This window comes from Astatotilapia calliptera, chromosome 9 (genome assembly GCF_964374335.1).
Source record: "Astatotilapia calliptera chromosome 9, fAstCal68.1, whole genome shotgun sequence".
NCBI lineage: Eukaryota > Metazoa > Chordata > Actinopteri > Cichliformes > Cichlidae > Astatotilapia > Astatotilapia calliptera.
In genome coordinates this window covers 13,287,463-13,310,496 of record NC_137430.1, presented here as the reverse complement: position 1 = coordinate 13,310,496, position 23,034 = coordinate 13,287,463, and the positions used below count along the sequence as shown (strand labels likewise).

The 23,034-nt window shown below is 39.0% G+C and overlaps 2 protein-coding genes across 2 annotated transcripts; one reads left to right on the top strand and one right to left on the bottom strand.

Moving 5' to 3' along the window:
* Positions 1-2,743: 2,743 nt before the first annotated feature.
* Positions 2,744-4,525, bottom strand: LOC113029890 (uncharacterized). Its single transcript, XM_026180911.2, has 4 exons — positions 4,439-4,525; positions 3,590-3,948; positions 3,416-3,499; positions 2,744-3,020 (listed from the first exon to the last, which is right to left on the bottom strand). Exons 1-4 carry the CDS (start codon positions 4,467-4,469, stop codon positions 2,766-2,768), a joined length of 729 nt encoding a protein of 242 aa, XP_026036696.2. The 5' UTR covers positions 4,470-4,525; the 3' UTR covers positions 2,744-2,765.
* A 6,269-nt stretch (positions 4,526-10,794) lies between these two features.
* On the top strand, positions 10,795-13,217 carry LOC113029892 (homeobox protein NANOG-like). The gene is made up of 4 exons (XM_080305816.1): positions 10,795-11,432; positions 11,654-11,874; positions 11,965-12,048; positions 12,188-13,217. Exons 1-4 carry the CDS (start codon positions 11,405-11,407, stop codon positions 12,542-12,544), a joined length of 690 nt encoding a protein of 229 aa, XP_080161942.1. The 5' UTR covers positions 10,795-11,404; the 3' UTR covers positions 12,545-13,217.
* Positions 13,218-23,034: the final 9,817 nt, after the last annotated feature.

The following is a 23,034-nucleotide window of genomic DNA, read 5'->3' as shown; positions in this document are numbered from 1 at the left end:
TGATGAGGTCCACTAGGGGCAACTCCTCTCCTCCTTGCTGACTCCATATCTGTCAATATGTTGCGCACTTATCTCTTGCCCAAAAATCTCTTCGTGGTAAAACGCCACAAATCCCACCAGTGATTCACTTCCTTATAAACAATTGAGTCATTGGCTGTATCCCAATTCAGGGTCTGCAGCCTTAAAGTACGCAGCCTTAACGGTCCACAAGGGCCGCGTACTTAAAGACCGCTAAGGCCGGAAGTGCGAGCCTTGTGAAATGGGACGGTCTAGCCTCCGTTGCGCTGCCCAGGTTGCCCAGCAACCATGATACTAACAGCTGGAAACATTTCATACAGCTTTGTTCGACAGAAATGAAGGAGAAAATCTTTTGTTCGTTTGTTTGTTTCTACGTGAGCTTTGATCATTCTCTGTAAGATTAAGCTCAGCTATTGAACGGCGTATATTTTAAAGTAAAGGCGTTAAAACCAAGTTAGTACAAACGTCACTAATGTCACATAACTTTGTGTGGCCAACAGTAATGTTTTAATGTTCTTCATTATTAAACATTTGCACATAAATAAGTGACATAATATTCAGTACTTAAAGTTTACTCTTCGGGTGCCCCTCATCTGCCTTTTTTTTTTTTTTCGGCAAAATTATCCACACCCACCGCCGTGCTATGCATTCTGGGATATGTTGGGCCAGGAAGTCTACACCGCCATGTCCTTAAAATTCAGGGAAATGAAGGATGCATCTGAGGGCTGCATTTCGAGCAGCCTTTGAATTGGGACAGCCTTCGTCGCGTCGCTGTGACGTAATCGGCCTTAAAATGCGGCCTTTAAGGAAAAGCATTCGATCGAGTGGAATCGGGGTATCTTTTTGCAGTCTTGAGGAAATTTGGTTTTGGTAACAATTTTATATCTTGGATTCATCTTTTATATACTACGCCACTGGCATCTGTTTGTACTAACACTGATTTCGGAGTATTTTACTCTCACCTTTACTTTTCACTTTAGCAATAGAGCCTCTCTCTGTGGCTCTTAGAACCTCGCCTCTGTTTCAAGGGGTTATTCGTGGTGGTACGGAACATAGGGTTGCTTTATATGCAGGTGACTTATTATTATATGTTACAAATCCAACAATTCATTTATCCTCTATAATGAAAATACTTCTACATTTTGGCTCTTTCTCTGGGTACAAGATTAATATATAAAAAAGTGAATGTTTTCCCATAAACCCAGCTGCACAAGAGCTTAGACAAACCGATTTTGATTTCCAACTAGCTTCTTCAGGCTTTAAAGTGCATATTACCAGTTCATTTAAAGCTTTGCAAGCAGCAAAATTTAACCCTTTGCTGACCTATGTAAAGTTGTCTTTTCAAAGAAGGGTAAACCTTCCTGTATCACTTCTTGGCACTATTATTTTCATCCCTTCCTGTTTCCCTGTTACGATTCACAGACAACCCCTTTCTAATTGGCTCTCTAAAAATATGGTATCAGTTCCAGCATCACTTCAATTCAGTCTCTGCTTCTGCTCTGACCCTAATCTGCAACAACCACCTTTTCCCCCCATCGCTGGTGGACTCCCCCTTTTGCATATGCGCAAGAAAAGGTATCAAATGTTTTTATGACTTTTTTAAAGATAACATTTTTCTCAGCTTCAGTGACCTTTGTTCTTTGTATGATTTGCCCTCGTATCATTTGTTCTGCTACTTTCAAATAAGACACTGTGCATCTTCTATCTTGCCAGAGTTTCCAAGTCAGCTTCTCAAGCCTTGGTGGGAAGACTTATTCCAGTTGAAGCCTCACAGTAAGGCTCTAATATCACAAGTATATACTTTAATTATGGCATCGAGCAATTACTCAACCAAATAATTGCTTTGAATTGGGAAAAGGAACTGGGTCTTACGTTTGGGGAAGGTTACTGGGACAAAATAGTTGACAGAATTCATTCTTCAGCCTCATGTGCAAGACTCTCCCTTATTCAGTTTAAGACGGTATACAGATTACACATCTAGATTATCTAAAATATACCCCAGCATTCCTGACCTGTGCAACAGATGCAACGCCTGTTTTTTGCCTTCCCGACACTTAAGTTATACTGGACTTTTTATTTTGAAGTGCTCTCTCATGTTTTGAGCGTTACACTCCAACCATGCCCACTAGTTTGGTGTTTCTGAAGATGCCACCCTAAACCTTAGTCATAAACAGCTGGATGTTATGTTCACTTCACTGCTGGCACGACGTAGAATTTTGCTGTCTTGGAAAGCTCATCACCTTCCAGCCCGATCACGTTGGCTGGAAGATGTTATGTTCTTTTTAAAAATGGAGAAAATAAAATTCAGACTCAGAGGAAATGTTAATAAGTTCTCACAGATGTGGCAGCCTTTTATTATTTACTTCAGTTCACTGAAAACACTTCCAACAGACTAAACTTTAGTACCATGGGGTTTTCTTTTGTTCTGGTTCTGGGGGGAGTGTTTTTTTGTTTGTTTGTTTGTTTTTGTTTGTTCTTTTTTTCTTTGCTTTTTCTTTTGTTTTGTTCTCTCTCTGTGTGTTTTTCCCACTTTTTCCTTTATTTTAATTTTATTTTATTTATTTATTTATTTAACTTTAATGGCCTAATCTGTATTGAGATATATCTTTGTGTCTGTGGTACCCTCTTTATTGGGCCTGATATGTCAACTTACATGTAAAAACTCTATAAATAAAGAGGGGGGGGGGGGGGGGAGGGGCTGAGAAAGTTCAGTTTTGAATGGGTGTAAATATTTTATTTACAGTTTCTCATACAAAAGGCATATAGTATTCTTCATGTACATTCATACCAGCAGCAGGGTTAAATTCATACTGGCCGTTGTCTGGTGGCATCGACCAGCCAAATGTCTGGGGCGAGTTGGGGAAGGTCCACTGAGGTCCAGGAGCAAAACTGTCCACAGCATGATGATAGGGGCCCTGATGGTTTCCACCATTTGGGATTGGGTTTACCTCCTGGTGCTTGGTGTACTGCTGCCTGAATGGGGGCTGTCCCTCTCCCTGAAACTGAAACACAGACAGGTGGACTGTCAGTAAAATAAGAATACTTCAAGAATACTTCAATCAATTCCCCGGATAATGACAGAATCAGAAACAGTGCTTTTTAATAATAGGAGATACTCTAATAGGAGATGTCTCTCTCCCTGAAACTGAAGGGGACAAGGGGACTGTCAGTAAAACGAGAATAGTTGTTTTAAATTATTGGCATTACACTTTTTTAAATACAGTCAATTCCCCAGATAATGACAGAATCATCATCATCATCGTTTATTTGTATAGCACTTTAAGAACACACCAGGCAGACCAAAGTGCTGAACAACACAGATCAAAACAACAACCAAATTAAAAATACCATAAAATCAAATCGTAAACAATTCTGTTCAATAATAGGAGATACTTACATGAAGTGGGACATCCTGATTCACATGCTGAGGATGTGACCTCCTCCTAAACTTACTCCGTCTGTTTTGAAACCAATTTTTTACCTAAAGACGGAAGAAAACAGAAAACATTTAATCAGTACAATGGACCCAAAATTCAATTTCTTATAATCTATTGAATTGAAAAACACTCACCTGTCTGTAGGTCAGACCTGTCATCTCTGCCAACTGTTTCATCTCCCTTGGCTCATAGTAACGTTTCAAATTAAAGTGATGGACAAGAATATTCAACTGCCTCTCCGTGAACACCACCCGGGCCTTTCCTTTAGGTTTCTCTGGAGCAGTGCTGGGATGGTGCAGAGTGGCAGTGATGTTGCCATCCTGGCTTCTTGGGACAGCAAAATCTTGTTTCTGCTCTGAGACTGAACTGGAAACAGCCTCAGAGGTATCAGCGGTTTTTTTGCTCATCTCCATTTTTAGAGCAGTCTCTGCCCATGTAGCGAGTTCTTCCAAGGATAGACTCCCTTCAGGGCCGCTGCCTGAACTCCACGAGTCTGTGAGGGTAAAGAGACAAGAGGACAAGTAAGCACAAGTCTATATGGTCCACATGGGTCAGTTGCTGATATGTTTTGGCACGACTGACTTTCTAACAGAAAAACTTAACAAAGGTTAAATTGATGAGTCTTAAATCCCAAAAGGTCTCAGACTGAAGAAGTCACAAAACATTTCTCCCATTGAAAACATTACATCCAGGTGAACTGAATCAACCTTCAGGGATTTACTTACCTGATGACTGAGCATCAACACAATGAATCTTAAACACAAAAGTTTCCCACAAAGTATAAAAAAATAAGTCGGATATTTGTAGATTCTTTAAAACCAAAAAGAATTTAAAGTGGACTCTGTTCAGCTGTGGAGGGAGAAATGGTGACTTCTGCCATGAAGACTTACAACACAGAGTAAAAGAGTATTTTTACAAGTTGACTTAGAGGTTAGCCAACTCTGTTCATATTAGCTCACCAGTCAACAATGCTGAGTACATACCTGGAGAAAAGTGCATCCCATAATCTTCCATGAAATCCCAGTGATTAAAAGAGGAAAACTGGAGAAAGTATCTCTGATGAAAGAACTCCAAACCAAGCAGTTAGGTGACTTAAGAGCAATTCTCCTGGGCTTTTAAAGAGGTTTGTGGGTGTGGGCAGGAATGTGGGGGGGTTGAGCTTCTTCTTCACTTTACAACCAGTCAGGCAGTTTCTACCAACTGGCATCATTTACATTTCTTTAAAATGCTGATTCTCAGGTCTGAAAAAAAAAAAGTACAGTTAGAAAGCTGCAGTGCAAAATGAGCTTTACCAAATCTTTCCACCTCACACTTTATAAAATATGAAACACTTAATGCCTAAAATTAGCAGCTAAAATTAGCAGCTAATTACTGAAATGAACTCACTGCATGTTTGCATCAATTAACGCAGTATTAGATCACCCAAAGAACTTTCCACTCACATAGAACATTTTTGCAAAAACATCTTCACGTTAATTTGACCTGCAGCCGTTCAGTTACACCTCTGTGTAAACCCCCACAGCAGCTTTTTGAGGCAAAAATGGTTTTTGTACTCATGCAAACCATTCACAAATGTGGCACAGAATATCACAATGACCGCTGACCACTCATTTTGTCTTTATTAACTTTAATAATTGAGTCTGAAAATGGCAAGTGAAATTAAGTCAATTTATCAAGGTCTGCATAGTTAATCATGTGTTTAAAACGAAACAAGGTGGTCTATATAATGTGAAGAATTTATTTAATAAAACAAACAAATAAATCTAATGAGTTTAGATTGTTCTGCTTTCATGTCAACTAGATCTGTGTTAGATGATTTTGATTTAACTTCCTGCTCTGGTTGTTTCAGACAAGAAACCAGTTTGATCTTTTGCACCAATGATTAATTTATTTTCTATTATCAGAAGATTTGTGCAAATAGTTTATAATTTCAAATGTATCAGAGCAAATACAGCTGCTCTTTAAATATATTTTAAACAAAATGTGTATTATTAGTATTGAAACCTGATATTTATTAAATGTTTTAAAATAAGCCAAATTGTACCAATATTACATACAAATAATGACTTAGACCTCTAATTTAGATCTTTGTAATCATGTGGAGAACATTACTGAGTTTATAAGATAGCAAAAGGTAGTTTCCCCCTTCTTTGATAAGCACCTCTAAATGTGTGAAAAGTGAAATTAAAACACCCACATAAGCCAAGGTCAACAAAAGCAAGGCTAACGATCCACATGAACGCATCTGGCCTCCTCTGGCTCATTCAGAATTCGAGACGAATTCGAGACGCACCCAGTTCACCCAGTGACCACTAAACATACGCTAATGTGTCTTTTAGAGTTCCTGTATCACACCCTGCTACCTCTGATTAATTATCAAGTCAATGCAGACAGATGGCACCAGGGCCATGAGAGATAAATGAGGGTAAAGGTGTTTGTGTTAACATGTCTTGATTTGAAGTAACTGCAAAGACACAGAAGTCATATTGTTTGCAGATGATACAAAGTTATTGTGGAAGTAACTTGGAACAACTTCTGAATGAACTAGAAAATCAATTTAGGACTTGGTTTTTCTATAATGATTTAACACTGAATCTGAGCAAAACAAATCTCATACTATTTGGGAGTCAAGCAAATTATATCATTAATAAACTGCTGATAAATAACATAGAATTAGGATAATAAACCAAACCTACTTTTTAGCCTTTTTATTAAATACTCTTACATTTAAAGGCTTGACTGACCTCAGAACTCTACACATAATTTATAAAGCAACAAACAAATCTTTGACCCACAACATTTAGGACTTGATCAGGGCTTGTGTGGAACCTTCTTTAAATCTCAGTGATTCACCGAGATAGAAAACAATTTGAAAGAGTGAGTGGTGAATCAAAGAGAAGAAATTAAATAAACTTAATGCAAACTGCACAAAAGAATGTAAAACTCAGCGATACATCCAGTGAGCAGCACTTCTCTGAGCGAAACGAGCTTCTTGATGTCAGAGGTCAAAGGAGAAAGACCAGATGACTTCATGCTGATAGGAAGGCAGCAGATACTAAAAATAACCACTCATTTAAAGCAAACTATACAGAAGACCATCTCTGAGAACACAACATGTCAGAATTTGAAGCACATGGGCTAGAAGCAGCAGAAGACCACACTGGCTACAACAGCTGTCAGCTAAGAACAGCAAACTGAGGAAACAGACTCACAAATATTAGACAATAAGAGATTGGAGAAATGTTTCCTGGTCTGATGAGTCTCCATTTCTGCTGTGACATTCTGGGTCAGAGGCTAAACACAAGATTTCATGACTTTCACTTTTTAACATCCTCAAATATTGTAAATTATGATGTTAGAGACTCAATGAAAGCAAAACAAAAATGCAGACAGTATTTAATCATAGCAAAGTCATCACTTGTTGGAAGAAAATGGATGGCACTGACTGCAACATTTACAATATATATAAAAAGTTGACTTTATTAATCTCCTACTCGAGCCTTCATCTGCCCCACCAACTCTGGTGAAAACAAGGGAAAAAAGATGTACATTACATGTTAATGTTTTTCTTATTGTTTTATTTTAACTGAGATTCACTGAGTCTTATCAAAACAGCCTCTGTTTTATATTTAAATGGAAAGAAGATAGAATCTACAAGAAATAAAACAGTTAAACAGGATAAAACATGTGTGTAGCTTCCATGTTGAAAAACTGCAGATGAGTTTTAAGTCTTTTAAATCTTTGTGAAAACCACCAGCATGTGGTTTGGCAAGACCAAGATTGAATAATAATAATGGATTACATTTATAATGTGCTTTTCAGGACCCCTCAAAGCGCTTTACAATACCACTATTCATTCACTACAGTTGTAGCCATGGCTGCCATATCGCGCCATCGGCCCCTCTGTCCATCACCAGTAGGCGGTAGGTGAAGTGTGTTGCCCAAGGACTCAACAACTGAGACTGTCCGAGCCGGCAACCTTCCGATTACAAGACGAACACCCAACTCTTGAGCCACGATCACTCACGATGGAAAAAATCTTCATCTGAAGCTTTGCTGAACATAAGGATTTCTCTCAGGTCATCACGATTCGGCCTTTATCCTGATCAAGTTCTAAATGTTTTGGCCAAAGATTTGTTTGTTGCTTTATAAATTATGTGTAGAGTTCTGAGGTCAACAAAGTCTTTAAATTTAAGAGTATTTAATAAAAAGGCTAAAAAGTAAGTAGATTTTAATTTTGAGATTGGACTCTCACTTTTATAAAACTTGTGTGTACTGCCAAGCACTGTTTTAATATATAAATATATTAAAACAGTGCTTGGCAGTACACACAAGTTTTATAAAAGTGAGAGACATCTGAAGAGAGTTCTTAGGGGACACACTCGTCACAAAAGCGTACTCTGACCTGGAAGTCTTGGTTGAATTCATTGACAACCAGTTGCAGTACTCTGGTAGCTTCACGCGTACTGATGGATATATGCTAAATGCAGAGAACATTGACTACGCGTGAGGAAAGAGGATGTGCACTTGGTGTTGACTGAGCTGGATCCCTGAGGGGTGGCATTGAGGCACACAAGACGTCTCAGGCGAAGGCGAACTATTTTTCAAAAGGGCTGAACTTCATCTGGCACCTGTACTCCTACGGCAAACTTAAACCATATGGCATCTCAATCAATGAGAGTGTTGATGGTTTGTCGAGAAAAATAATCTGTCTTAATGCATACACAACAAATAGTAATCTGAAAGTGATCGGGGGGTGTTACGTAGAAGCGGTGCAGCGGTGTAGAGTTGCCAGAGGTGATCTTGGAACTGAAAATGGCCATGTTATAGGCTTTCAGTGTTTCCTTGTGCCCGTGGCTCCTTACGACACCTTTGAGAGTTACCTGGAGGGAGGAAGTACTTCCAATGAAAGAATTGAATACTGGTGGCATTTTCTTCACAGCCAGTGTCTGGAGTTCTGGTTATTCTTATTTGCAGACATCAGAGACAATGGGTACTTTGATGGTGGGTTTCCGGACAAAAACCTTCAGTTTGTTTTGCATGGGTCTTATCCGGGTGAGCTAATAAATTATGTTTTCTTGCATGTATGGATGCATGCGTTTGTGAGTGAGAGATAAAGGGAATGGAGGAAGTGATAGAGAGGGAGTAGAAAAAGTATAGTGAGTGATGAGATGTGGACCAGATTGAGGGAATGGAGAGACTTGCAGGAAGAAAGAGACAAGAGAGGGAGAAGAGGTGGAGAGCAGCAGGGAGTAAATGAAATGAAAATTGTGTAAATACTATGATTTAGGCTTAAGAAATCGGCTACCTTAAAGAACAGTGTAACAACCAAGACTAGAGAAAGATCTGTGTTCAAGATGTTGACGTGGCATATGTAAACTTCTTATCTATAATATTAAGTCTTTACAATAAACGCTATCCCCTGGTGAATAAAGCAAAGAAAACTGAAAACATGGCTAACAAACGCATGTAAGAAAAAGAATCTGTTATACAAGAACAAACTTATAAAAGGTATAAGATAAATTCATAATAATTATGAGAACGAGTAAAATAAATTACTACATTAAACTTTTAGATAAAAAAAAATATGAAAAGCGTGGACAGTACTAAATGATATTGTAAATAAAGGAACTAAAAGATTGGAATATCCCAATAACTTTCAAACACAAAATACACTGATCAGTGACATAAAACAATTTGCAAATGGTTTTAATGACTTTTTTTCTTAATGCTGGTCCTGGGTTACCTAAAGAAATTGTAAAAACTGGACACCTTTCTAAAAATAAAACATTAACTATTACTGTAGCAAACTCAGCGGGAGTAGATGAACCAAGCCAATGGTAAAGACTAATGTAAAATATCACAGCATTACAATCACAGGAGTTAGTGTGTGGAACACCTGTACGTATGAAATTAACAAAAGTACATCAATACAAAAAATCACACGATTGTTTAAAAATAATAAATTGCACAGTGGGGCAGCACAACTGACACAGCAACACACACGGGGAAACAAGGAACCAGGAGAAGATCACACCACAACCATAAATGATTAAGAAAGATGAATAAAACTATATATATATATATATATATATATATATATATATATATATATATATATATATATATATATATATATATATATATATATATATACATATATATATATATATATATATATATATATATAGGGCTGTTTTAATTTTATGCATTATGTGTTTTATTTCTATATTTTTGCTGTTTTCTGTTATTCTATTGTTTTTAACTTATTTTCTGTACAGCACTTTGTTCCTGTGCTGGGTATTTTAAAGTGCTTCATAAATAAAATTGGATTGGAACTTTGTGTTGACAAGATTGTTAGTTAAACAATTACAAGTCTACAAATCAGTATTGTTTGTATGGACAGCAACTTTTTTAAAAATTTGTTTATTAAGAGATTATACAAACTTATATACGTTGTATTGTATACATCTTACGTGACATATTTTATCAAACATTTCTTTCCCAATCATTTTAACGTTTTCTTGTTAAACAAAACACAAATTAAAATACAAAAAACATCATAACAACACAAGAACAGAAAATTCAGAAAAGAAAAAAAGAAGAAAAAAGTGAGTAAATTAGAAAAAATATTAAATAAATAAATTAAATTAAATTAAATGTAAAAAATTAAAATTAAACACTATATAAATACAATTTAAAAAATTAAATTAAATTAAAAAAGAATAGAAAGGGGGGGGGGGGGAGTAAATCCTATGCCTACCTTAAAAAAAAAAAAAAGAACATTTCAAATTCTTTTCAATCTAGTCGGAGGGTGGGTAAATTGCATTGTTCTAAGGAAAAGATTTGAGATATTCCACAAGAATGTCTGGACAGTATTAAGCCATTGCAATGCAGATGGAAGTAAAATACAGCATCTAGCAAGAAGGGAACAAAAAGCTAAGATCTCAGTTTGCTGGGGAGTTACATTAAGAGGGATCTTTGGAACTCCAAATATGGCAATTAAAGGCTCTTCTCAGATCTGACTTCCAAGAACCCCTGACAGTACAGAAAAGAAATCAGTCCAAAATTGGTTCAAACTTGGGCAGAAGAAAAACATATAATGATACTAGATTGGATTTATATAGCGCTTTTCAAGGCACCCAAAGCGCTTTACAATGCCACTATTCATTCACTCACTGGTGGAGGCAGCTACGGTTGTAGCCACAGCTGCCCTGGGGCAGACTGACAGAAGCGAGGCTGCCATATCGCGCCATCGGCCCCTCTGGCCATCACCAGTAGGGTAAAGTGTCTATGTGAGTGGAAAGAACTTTCCACTCACATAGACACTTTCCACTTAATCTTGCTTTCACTCACCCACTGACTGAACAACCCAAAGAACGACCAAATGAAAGACCCACTGAACAACCCACTGAACAACGCACTGAACGACCCATTGAATGACCCATTGAACGACCCATTGAACGACCCATTGAACGACCCATTGAACGACCCACCGAACTGAATTTGGTGTTGAATTTTTTTTTTTTGTTAATTTAAGAGCAGTTAAAATGGACACTAAAGTAATGGGTAAGAGGTTAAATTGAAAGTAAAACAGTAATTTTAGGCATTACATTTTTGAGATTTTATCAAGTATGAGGTGGAAGGATTTGGTAAAGCTCATTTGTACGGCTGCTTTCTAACTGTACTTTCTGTTTTCAGACCTCAGAAACAGCATTTTAAAGAAATGTAAATGATGCCAGTTGGTTGAAACTTGGTAGGGTGAAGTAACTCACAAAAGAAGAAGCTCAACCCCCCACAATCCTGCCCACACCCACAAACCTCCTTAAAAGCCCAGAATTGCTCTTAAATCAGCCTTAGGATACACAGCACTATCCTGCTTGGTTTGGAGCCCTTTCATCAGAGATACTTTTTCCAGCTTTCCTCTTTTGATCACTGGGACTTCAAAGATGGAACATGGGATGCACTTTTCTCCAGGTATGTACTCAGCATTGTTGCCTGGTGAGCTACATGAACAGAGTTGGCTAACCTCTAAGACAACTTGCAAAAATACTCTTTCACTCTGTGTTGTAAGTCCTGATGGCAGAAGTCACTCTTGGTTCTGAATAATGTATAAATATCCCACCTTTTTTCTGGGAAACTGTTGTGTTTCAGACTCAGCAATTTACTTTTTAAAAACTTTTTTTCTGCTGTCTCAGAAGAGAAACAAGATTTTGCTCTCCCAAGAAGCCAGGATGGCAACATCACTGCCACTCTGCACCATCCCAGCACTGCTCCAGAGAAACCTAAAGGAAAGGCCCGGGTGGTGTTCACAGAGAGACAGTTGAATATTCTTGTCCATCACTTTAATGCGAAACATTACTATGAGCCAAGGGAGATTAAACAGCTGGCAGAGATGACAGGACTGACCTACAAACAGGTGAGTGTTTTTCAACTTGCTACAACATAAGAAATTGAATTTTGGGTCCATTGTACTCATTAAATGTTTTCTGTTTTCTTCTATCTTTAGGTAAAAACTTGGTTTCAAAACAAACGGAGTAAGTTTAGGAGGAGTTCACATTCTCAGTATGTGAATCAGGATGTCCCACTTCATGTAAGTATCTCCTATTATTAAACAGAATTGTTTCTGATTCTGTCATTATCTGGGGAATTGACTGTATTTAAAAAAGTGTAATGCCAATAATTTAAAACAACTATTCTCGTTTTACTGACAGTCCCCTTGTCCCCTTCAGTTTCAGGGAGAGAGACAGCCCCCGTTCAGGGAGCGGTACACCCAGCACCAGGTAAATTCAATGAGACTGGGTGCAAATAATCAGGCCCACTATTCTCATGCTGTGGGCAATTCTGCGGCTGGACCTCAATGGACCCTCCCCGACTCCCCTCAGATGTTTGGCTGGTCAATGCCACCAGGCAACGGGCATCACGAATACGACACAGCTGTTCAAAACCCAGCAAAAATGTCCACTATGATCGAAGCAATGGGAAGAGCTGTGAGTACTCAGACTGTTCTCATTGAACACAACATGGATAAGATCTTGGAGAAGCTCACGGCTCTTCAACAAGAAATTGACAGACCTGGTGACGAGTGACAGACATTTAGACTGTCTGTGAAATTGGAGGCACCAAACCCAAACATCGTCTCTCCCCTGCATACATCGGTATGCAGGGGAGAGACGATGTTTGGGTTTGGAAAGCCCATCAAGACCTTTTTTTTACTGTTACTGTTTTAGAGTTCCTTTTTTTCCTCTTGTCCCTGATGTACGAATTTTCACTGTCTTTTTGTCTTTTTGGTTTCTTCCTGGTGCGGCTACATCCGCAGCCCCAGGACACAGGAATTTCATTGCATGTTGTACTTTGTATGACTGTGTATTTGACTAATAAAATTTGATTTGAACACCAGTTCAGCACTGAATGGAATATAAACAACCCAGGACTTTTTTAAAAATTATTTTTATTGTCTTCATGTAGCTCAACAGTCTCAGATTTGATCGCTTTCAGTAAAGGGGGAGGGGGGTATTCAATATCCAATGGATTTTAGAAATATTAGAATTCAGTAGGCTCCGGCTACTGTAAATAGTCAAAATAGCCAAAATACATACTGGGATATCAGAGAAAACACCATCAGAAATTCTGCATATAAGATTAAGAGATGAATTCATCAAAATGTGTTTTGTTTCATTTTGTTGTAAAAAATATTGTACATGAAGAAAATTCTCTTCCTTGTGTGTGAGAAACTGTAAATAAAATATTAGTTTCACCCATTCAAACTGAACTTTCTACATGTCTCCAAACCTTCTGTCAGAGACTGAACATCCGCATATGGAAAAGAAATAGTAAAAACTTATATGTGGTTTTACTCATGAAAGTGGCCACTTTCTCATTACTTTCATATATTGTTTTAGTAAGTATCCAAAACATACAAGTTTCATTATCTAATTTTTCAAGGGATCTTATATCTGTTTTCACTCTTATATGCTTTTCATACAAGTTTCACACAAGACAGATCCAAACTTTATAAGATTTATATATATCTTTTCCATATGGGTCCAAATGTTTTAGAGACTTTAAACCTCTATCTTTCCATGTTAACTTGAGCTACAATCCTCTATATTCACAATCAAAGTATGAGACAGATAATCTAAAGAATCTGGAGCTTTCAAATGGACAAAAAGATTTTTCCAGGAATACCTCAAATAACAACCCTACCTCAGACTTCATTTTAAGAAACCTGAGACGATACAGTGGAAAGTTTTTGCCTCTGTGATTATCTTCCTAAGACTCTAAACGTTGGGTTTTATTTTAATTGTTAACAAGTCTGATGCTGATTACTTGGTAAAGCTCCAAAAACATTTTATTGTCACCTTTTCTACTCTCTGCTCTGTGACTACAGAGTCTTGAAATGAAACGTGCAATGTTATTAAATCTTCCCCTTACTGAACCACCTGAAGTCAGCTCATTTAAAGTGTAGGATGCTCCTGATGGCCATGTATGTTTGTACCAGGGCTGTGTTGGGATCTGTCAAGGAATGTTACGATGGGGCATGGTGGCTGGAGGTTGCCAGGTTCTTGCTCACAGTGCCACCATGATCATGACTGGGAAGCGTACCAGAAACCAGGCGCCTTGCAGCAGGAGCACGGTGGTGTCAAGCAGAGCCTGAGTGGAGCTGTCAGAACAGCGAAGCTGCAGGAATGAAAAATCAAGTCAATAAATGAGCAGCACTGAGTCTAATAATCCATGTAATGTTGTCTTTGAGAGTTTCTGAAAAGCATTATGACATAAGGTGTTTTTCAATGTCCTGAATTTGAGCAATGAAATACAAGAGGCATACAGATTAATGAATGCATCATTAACTGAGTGAATGTGGATTGATATTGTACATTCAGCTAAGTAATTTCAAAGACACAGAAGTCATATTGTTTGCAGATGACACAAAGTTATTGTGGAAGTAACTTGGAACAACTTCTAAATGAACTACCAAAAAACTAAGAAATTGAAGACTTGGTTTTTCTATAATCAATTAACACTGAATCTGAGCAAACAAAACTCATACTATTCAGGAGTCTGATGATAAATAACATAGAATTAAAATAAATTATCTGAAAGAACAAACTTCTTCCGGTGATAATAAATCACAAACCATCATGGTCATTATGAATATATCGATAACCTGTAAAACACACACAAAGTGTAATAGGGATCATAGATAAAACCACATCAACAGAACCACCAAATCCACTTTTTATTAAATACTCTTAAATTTAAAGACTTGGTTGACCTCAGAACTCTACACATGATTTATAAAGCAAAAAACAAATCTTTGGCCCACAACATTTAGGACTTGATTAGGATAAAGACCAAATCATGACGACCTGAGAGAAATCTTTATGTTCAGCAAAGCTTCAGATGAGGATTTCTTCCACCTTGGTCTTGCCAAACCACATGCTGGTGGTTTTCACAAAGATTTAAAAGACTTCCATGTCATCTGCAGTTTTCAACATGGAAGCTACATACATGTTTTATCCTGTTTTACAGGTTTATTTCTTGTAGATTTTATTTTCTTGCCATTTAAATATAAAACATAGGCTGTTTTGACAAGACTCAGTGAATCTCAGTTAAAGTAAAAAAAAGAAATTTAAGAGTATTTAATAAAAAGTGGGTTTGGTGGTTCTGTTGAAGTGGTTTTATTTATGATCCTAAGTCTGTTATTTATCATCAGTTTATCAATGATAGAATTTGTACATCTCCCAAATAGAGTTTTGTTTTGCTCAGATCCAGTGTTAGTTCATTATAGAACTTTGTATCATCTGCAAACAATATGACTTCCGTGTCTTTGCAGTTACTTCAAATTAAGACATGTCAACACAAACACCTTTACCCTCACTTATCTCTCATGGCCCTGGTGCCAACTGTCTGCATTGACTTGATAATTAATCGGAGGTAGCAGGGTGTGATACAGGAACTCTAAACGACACATTAGCGTATGTTTAGTGGTCACTGGCTGAACTGGGTGCGTCTCTAATTCTGAATGAGCCAGAGGAGGCCAGATGCATGTGTCTGTGGGTTTATGACAAGCGTTGATGTGGATCGTTAGCCTTGGTATTGTTGACATTGACTTATGTGGGTGTTTTAGTGTCAGAGACTTTTACAATGTAAAGGTGCTTTTCAAAGAAGGTGAAAGCTACCATTTGCTATCTTATAAACTCCAAATGACCTCCACATGATCAAAAATATCTAAATTAGAGGTTTAATTCATTATTTGTATGTAATATTGGTATAATTTGGCTCATTTTAAAACATTTTTAACATCAGGTTTCAATACTCACTGAAATAATGCAGAACATATGCAAAAATATATTTAAATAGCAGCTGTATTTGCTCTGAAACATTTGAAATTATAAACTATGTGCACAAATCTTCTGATAATAGAAAGTAAATTAATCATCGGTGCAAAGATCAAACTGGCTGCTTGTCTGAAACAACCAGAGCAGGAATTTAAATCAAAATCATCTAACACAGATCTAGTTGACATGAAAGCAGAACAAACTAAACTTTACTCAACTCACCAGTGAGAAATATCCATAAAGATCATGATATACACCAGCTGCAGCTCACAGTCAGCAACTCAACAGGTTTGGCTTTCTTTACAAAATGAGAATTTTTCACATCATATAGTCCATCATGTATTTCAAACACATGAGTAAAGATGTGTTTATTTAATTGATTTAAGCGGATTAAGTGTATTAAGTGTTTCATATTTTATAAAGTGTGAGCTGAAAGGATTTGGTAAAGCTCATTTGTATGGCTGCTTTCTAACTGTACTTTCTTTTTTCAGACCTGGGGTCCGTTCTTCGTACCTCGCTTACTACATCCAAGATCAAATCATCGCGCTAACTTTGAGCTCGCTAATCCGGTTCTCCGAACACACCTGTTGTTGACGATTAGTACAGCTGGATGAAGTAATGTGAGATCACTGGGTGGCTTAACAGGGGCTACGCATCGATAGTAGAAACATTGATCGGCAACCCTTTGATTGGTCGGCGAAAATGTCGAAGGAGCGCGTTCGGTATTTTTCGGCAGCAGAGCAAGAACTCCTGATTGAGGGATTTCAGGAGTTTCAGAGTTTAATTAAAACGCAAGGGAACACTGCAAAGGCTGCAAAAGCAAGGAGAGAGGGCTGGCAGAAAGTTGCTGACAAATTAAACTCGTAAGTAATGTAATAATAATGGATTGGATTTATATAGCGCTTTTCAAGGCACCCAAAGCGCTTTACAATACCACTATTCAGTCACTCTCACATTCATACACTGGTGGAGGCAGCTACGGTTGTAGCCACAGCTGCCCTGGGGCAGACTGACTGAAGCCAGGCTGCCATATCGCGCCATCGGCCTCTCTGGCCAACACCAGTAGGCGGTAGGGTAAATTTATTATATTACACTATATTATATTATAGTATAGTATATTACATCATATCCTCTTTCACATTAGAGCCACGACAGGACCCACTAGAACATGGGAACAAGTAAAAGTGAAATATAAGAATATTCTACAGAATGATAATATTTATCACTTATATTGCTTTTAGTCTCTTGGAAAGAGACCCTGAAATAATCTGTTTGTTTGTTTATAACAGCAACCAAGAAAAGGGCAGAGCAAAAATAGACAGGTGGTGGTCCTGCACCCCCTCGTCAACAAGTTGGTTAAGTGAATAATACCCTCACGGGAAAATCGATATCTCTATGAGCACACTGTCGCACTGAGCTAAAGGATCCTGACTATCCCGCAATATACGCTGAATTCTGAGGACTCTCCTTATCAATCTTGCACCTTCCACAATGGGTGGCTCGCGTATACGGACAGGACATGGCTGCGACAGACTTCCCAAATCCACCTTCGCTTTTATAGCCGTGGTCTCTCATCTTGAGTACACAAAGTAATTTACTATTACTACTCTAAAATATGAATTACATCTGAAATAATCAAATACATGAAATAGAATGATTAATAGTACATTTCCCTTTTTTTTAGGAAATGACCTGTATGTATCTGTATGAAATCAATAAAAGGATCAAGTACTGCATTAACTTTAGTTACATTGATAATATTTATTTATGGTAAAACAGTGGTAAAATATCGCTGTTGCTTTCATATAAATGAAGCGGACATACCTGAGTGGCCGCGATCTAATCCTGTTTACGTAAAGTAAGCCTGCTCCCGAGCAGGTTTACGCTTACGGATCTGTTGCTATGACAGCAAATCCCGGATGAGCTTCGGGGAACCGAACCATCCAAGATCACGCGAAATCGCCAACAATCAAATCCAGCTAACTTAGCGAGGTACGAAGAACGGACCCCTGAGAAACAGCATTTTAAAGAAATGTAAATGATGCCAGTTGGTAGAAACTGCCTGACTGCTTGCAAAGTAACCAACAAAAGAAGCGCAAACCTCCACATTCCTGCCCACACCCACAAACCTCCTTAAAAGCCCAGGAGAATCGCTCTTACGTCTGTCAGTCTTAAGTTCCTATCCTGCTTGGTTTGGAGCTCTTTCAGCAGAGATACTTTCTCCAGTTTTCCTGTTTTAATCACTGGGATTTCAAAGATGGAAGATTATGGGATACACTTTTCTCCAGGTATGTACTCAGCATTGTTGCCTGGTGAGCTAATATGAACAGAGTTGACTAACCTCTAAGACAACTTGCAAAAATGTTCTTTCACTCTGTGTTGTAAGTCCTGATTGCAGAAATAACCATTTCTCCCTCCACAGTTGAACAGAGAGTCCACTTTAAATCCTTTTTGGTTTTAAAGAATCTACAAATATCCGACCACTTTTTTCCCCCCCAAGGTTGTGTCAAACTGTTGTGTTTAAGACTCATCTATATAACCTTTGTTAATTTGTCTGTTACAAAGTCAGTTGTGCCAAAACATATCAGCAACTGACCCATGTGGACCATATAGACTTGTGATTACTTCTCTTGTGTCTTTACCCTCACAGACTCGTGGAGTTATGACAGCGGGGTTGAAGGGAGTCTTCCCTTGGAAGAACTCGCTATATGGGCAGAGAGTGCTCTACAAATGGAGATGACCAACAAAACTACTGATACCTCTGAGGCTGTTTCCATCTCAGTCTCAGAACAGAAACAAGATTTTGATATCCTGATCGTCGGTCGTGCTCAATAACACTAGTTTTATGGGTGAGGGCAAACTCATCAGCCAGTGTTGCAGCCTGCTGTAATGAGGAAACCTGTTCACTGAGGTATACTGCAATCTGCTTAGAGATACGGTTCTTAAATTCCTCCACCAACATTAATTCACACATCAACGCCAGGTCAGTAGCTTTGCTGGACACACACCACCGATCAAAAAGCACACTTTTCTTCCTTGCTAAATCTCGGTAGGATTGATCCTGTCCCCTTTTTAATCCCCGGAAACGCTGGCTATAATCTTCTGAGACTAGCTCATAAGATAGCAGGATGGCACTTTTCAGCTTGTCATAATTCAGACTGTCCTGAGCTGACAATGAGGAACAAACTTCCTGAGCCTTACCTACCAGCTTACATCGTAGCAAAATAGCCCAAGAATCCCGTGGCCAGTGCAAGGCTGCAGCTATATGCTCAAAGGACTCAAAATAACTGTCAACCTCGATGTCGTGAAACACTGGAACCAGACAAATGTTTTTCCCCCACATCAAATGGTGTGTCTGCCTGCCGAATGGAGGCAGTCGGAGGAAGGGAAGCCTGCTGGAGTTCCAACTGTTGCAACTTAACAGCTGTCTCCACCTTTTTCAATTCAACCTCCTTGGCTCTGGCAAGCTCTGCGTCTAAAAGCTTAAGCTCCAACTCCTTTAGCTGGAACTACCTCTCATGATCCTCCTTTTCCAACTGAAGACGAGCCAGGCGGACATGTAGCATAGCATCGTGCTTTGAACCTACGGATGACTCTATGGAGAGTGGTTCAAAGTGAGGCAGTGTCATTGGCTCGTCCTCAGGCAGCCACTGAGCAACAGGTGTAGACACTGATGGAGCTACAGCTTGAGCTGGCACCTGCGGAACAGGCTGAGACGCTACACCATGCTCAAGTGGACTGGCAGACACTGGCAGGGCCACTATCCCTTTCTCCACCAAGCCAGACACAAGAGCAGCTTTCAGCTCAGCCTTACGTAGAGCCGTGGAGACAGAAATGCCATAAAATGATGCGACCTCATGCAAATCCATCTTCCTACAGGCGTCCAGCTGGACAAGCGAAGGGTTTTCCTTAAACACGGCAATTTCAAAGGTAGCCATTAAAACTGAAACTAAAACTACCTGAGGCTAACAGTAACAACAAAGAAGCACCACCTCCAATACACAAATGAAAAACAGGTGGGAAATGTTTGGCCACAGTTTAACCAATAAATAAAAATACCACTGACCCTCTCCCCAGACCTACCTACTAAAATCTTAGCCTAGTTAGCTTCTGGAGTGTACCAGGCTCGAGGCAACTTTAAAGGCTAAGCATCAAGTGCACAAAGCACCGACAAGCCTGCCCCCGACAGGGAACTAATCCCCACCCGGGATTACTCCGAAAATAAAAAAGGCAAAATAAAAAATGAGTGCCTGAAGGAGGAGCTTACGCTCAGCTAGACACTCCCCTTTGCTAACTGGAGAGAGAGCGTAGCAGATACCATACAACTAAACAGGCCACCGGCAAACAACTCACTAATACTCAATTGCTGTTCCTTCCATTCATATTCCGGACGAGCCCCCACATTGTTACGTCCCCCCCGAAGGGGTCTAGGCATACGAGTGAGGGGACCAGTAACAAATGAGTCCAGAACAGAATGAAAGGAAAACAGACAGGTGTTTTTAGTAAATAAAATAGTCTTTATTATAGATAATCTTAACATAAAGAGCCAGCAAGGCCTTTTTACCAATAACACTTGGAAAAAGGGAAAAAGGTTGCAACAACACAGAACACAACAACCAAACAAACTCCACACCACGAGGAGGCACTTCCAGGGGCCCACAAGCTCACCCTGTCACTAGCCAGCAGCTAGCTTTACTGCCGCCAAGGCCCACAAGCCCACACTACTCACGTAAAGCAGGCATACTGCTTACACACTATAGGCAGGACCTTCACACAACTAGCACACAAAGCAGAGACACCAGAGAAAACTCCCTTGCGCAGAGCTCATTCCCAGCTTAAATAGCCTCAGAGGTGATTGCTGACTGGATTCAGGTGGCAAACAAGGCTAACCAAGAGCAGCTGTGTCCTGGGGAGAGAGGAGAGTGAGAGAAACAGAGGGGGTAGGAGTGGCAAGAGAGGAGGAGGTGGAGAAAAACACCACGCCCACACAAGGGCAGTTTCAGGAGGCCCAGCTAGGGCTGTAACAGGGAGGTTTACAAGGAAGTGAATTGGAACAGGTACATCCTTTTGCAGTTTATGAATACATCACTGATTGTCATGCCTATGTCTTCCACTCACACTGAGCTGACATCAGCATGGTTGGTTATGTTGCAAAACCTTATAGTTTAAACAGAATCTCTGCAGCCTCTGCAACAAACTACCTGCTCCAGCAGAAATACTTAAACCAGTTTTGCCTTTTAGTCTTAGAATTCTGGCAGCAGCCTTAAAGGGAGTTGTTCCCTTGGTAGACCTTACTACATGGGCTGAGAATGCTCTTGATAAGGTGATTTACCATGACCCATCAAAAATGAAAGAGGTGGTAAAGATGGCAGTACTATCCAAACAGTGTTTTTATTTTTATGTTTCTAGAATACAAGTGAGAGCCAACCCCATACTCGAAGAAATTCTACAACCAGCGCATGATAGAGGCAAACTTGAGGAGGAAAAAGGGTGGACTAATTAGAGGAATTGTGTAGTAATAACAATAATGTATACTTTATTGATCCCCGTAGGCCAATTACTCACCAAGTGAATTATGGGGCAACCACTTTACCTACTGAGCTATCCCTGCCCCAGATGACACAATCACACATGCACGCCTGTTTTGAAGTCAGACATGCATGAATCACCAATGATTTTACTTCCAAAAAAATGAGGACTTTGGTGGAATGAAATACTGCTTCATGTGTCTATGTGAAAATCAATAATATTTTTTAATAAAGTGTTAAAAAGTTCATTAATCTTTCTGATTTTCTCCAGACGCCAGAAACACTCCATGTACATGGACAACAGTGACACCTACTGGTCCAACATTATATAACAAGTGTGTGTGGTCAAAGTCGCAGCAATGTCCTCACTGCACACACACACATACACACACACAAAATCAAAGCTACACTTGAACAATTAGCATCCTCATTCTCACATTTAACAAGCAAAATAAAAAGATATTTGATGTACAGTGTGTTCTTCTTGCAGGTTTATACAAATTTTATGTTTTTTATTTTTTTAAAAGAGTGGGACTGCCAGCCAGGACAGAAAGAATGAAAACCAGAGAGGAGGTTCATTGATGTAGTGAAGGAGGACATGCAGAGGTTTTGTGTGACAGATGATTAACCATTGAATTCAAAAGGTTCCAGAAACACTTCATGTACATACTCAACAGTCCAGCCTAGTGGTCAAACATTAAACAAGAAGTGTGTGTAGTTGAAGTCACAGCAACAACAGATCATCTTCGTCCTCATGGCATGAAAACTCAGTGGGCAGATAAAATGAGGAAAAGAACAGGAAAAAAAGTCAATGCTTCACTTAGTTCACTTGAGCTGTTTCTCATCACACATGAACTGGATCAGGGCATCATCCCATCGGCCTTCACTTCAGCTCCAGCAAGTGAAGGCCGATGTATGTTACCCAAAACCCCACACAAAACAAACAACCCACGATACACAAAAAAGGTTGTACTTAATTTTACTGTGGTCATAAAATAGTTACGTTAAAGACAGTCTCCGTTAAGTCAACATCAACAGAACATTAAAATGGCTTTCAGATAAAATCCACAGAAAATCTGATACACTCAGCTCAGTCATTGTTAGTAGCCGGCGTCATTTACAATAGCTGTGATGTTTAGTGATGTTCCCTCTTATCCATGAGAGTGTAAACACTGGGAGATGTGTATAAACCACCATTTAGGTGGTTGTGTGAGTCACGGGTGAGTAACAGGTGGTACCCCTTGGGGAAGCAACGTAGAGGAAGGAGTGCCAAAGTGGCCAAATTAAACAGTTTTGAGCTGCTATTTTAAATAAAGCAGCGAGAGGCCACAAACCTTGTTCTTTTAAGCAATGTGTGGTTATTAAGAGTTTAAATTAAAAGGTCTGGTGGTATTGCAAGTACCGCCATTTAATTTGCTGCGTTCGTTTATTTTTTATGTTTATTTTATGTTTATTTAATTTTTTTATTTTTTAACATTTCGCCGCAGTTCTATATTCTCAGGTAATTTAATACATTTTATATTAATTTGCCACGCCTCTGTCTTGTCAGTACAGAGTCTGTGTGCCTTTGTAACTGGAAAACCTTTGCAATGGCTAATGTAATATTTCCTGAGGCATAACTGCACGCCCAAATGGTGTTGTCAGTACTATTTAGTTACCCTTTCCTCTTCTCCTCCTTCAGGCCACCACACTTGGGACAGTAAAAACCTG

Coding starts and splice junctions, on each gene's coding strand:
- LOC113029890 (XM_026180911.2), bottom strand. CDS start 4,469: ATGGAAGATTATGGGATGCACTTTTCTCCAG. Junction 3,500..3,589: donor CAGGTCTGACCTACAGACAG/GTGAGTGTTTTT, acceptor TTCCGTCTTTAG/GTAAAAAATTGGTTTCAAAA. Junction 3,021..3,415: donor ATCAGGATGTCCCACTTCAT/GTAAGTATCTCC, acceptor TCTGTGTTTCAG/TTTCAGGGAGAGGGACAGCC.
- LOC113029892 (XM_080305816.1), top strand. CDS start 11,405: ATGGAACATGGGATGCACTTTTCTCCAG. Junction 11,433..11,653: donor TGGGATGCACTTTTCTCCAG/GTATGTACTCAG, acceptor CTGCTGTCTCAG/AAGAGAAACAAGATTTTGCT. Junction 12,049..12,187: donor ATCAGGATGTCCCACTTCAT/GTAAGTATCTCC, acceptor TGTCCCCTTCAG/TTTCAGGGAGAGAGACAGCC.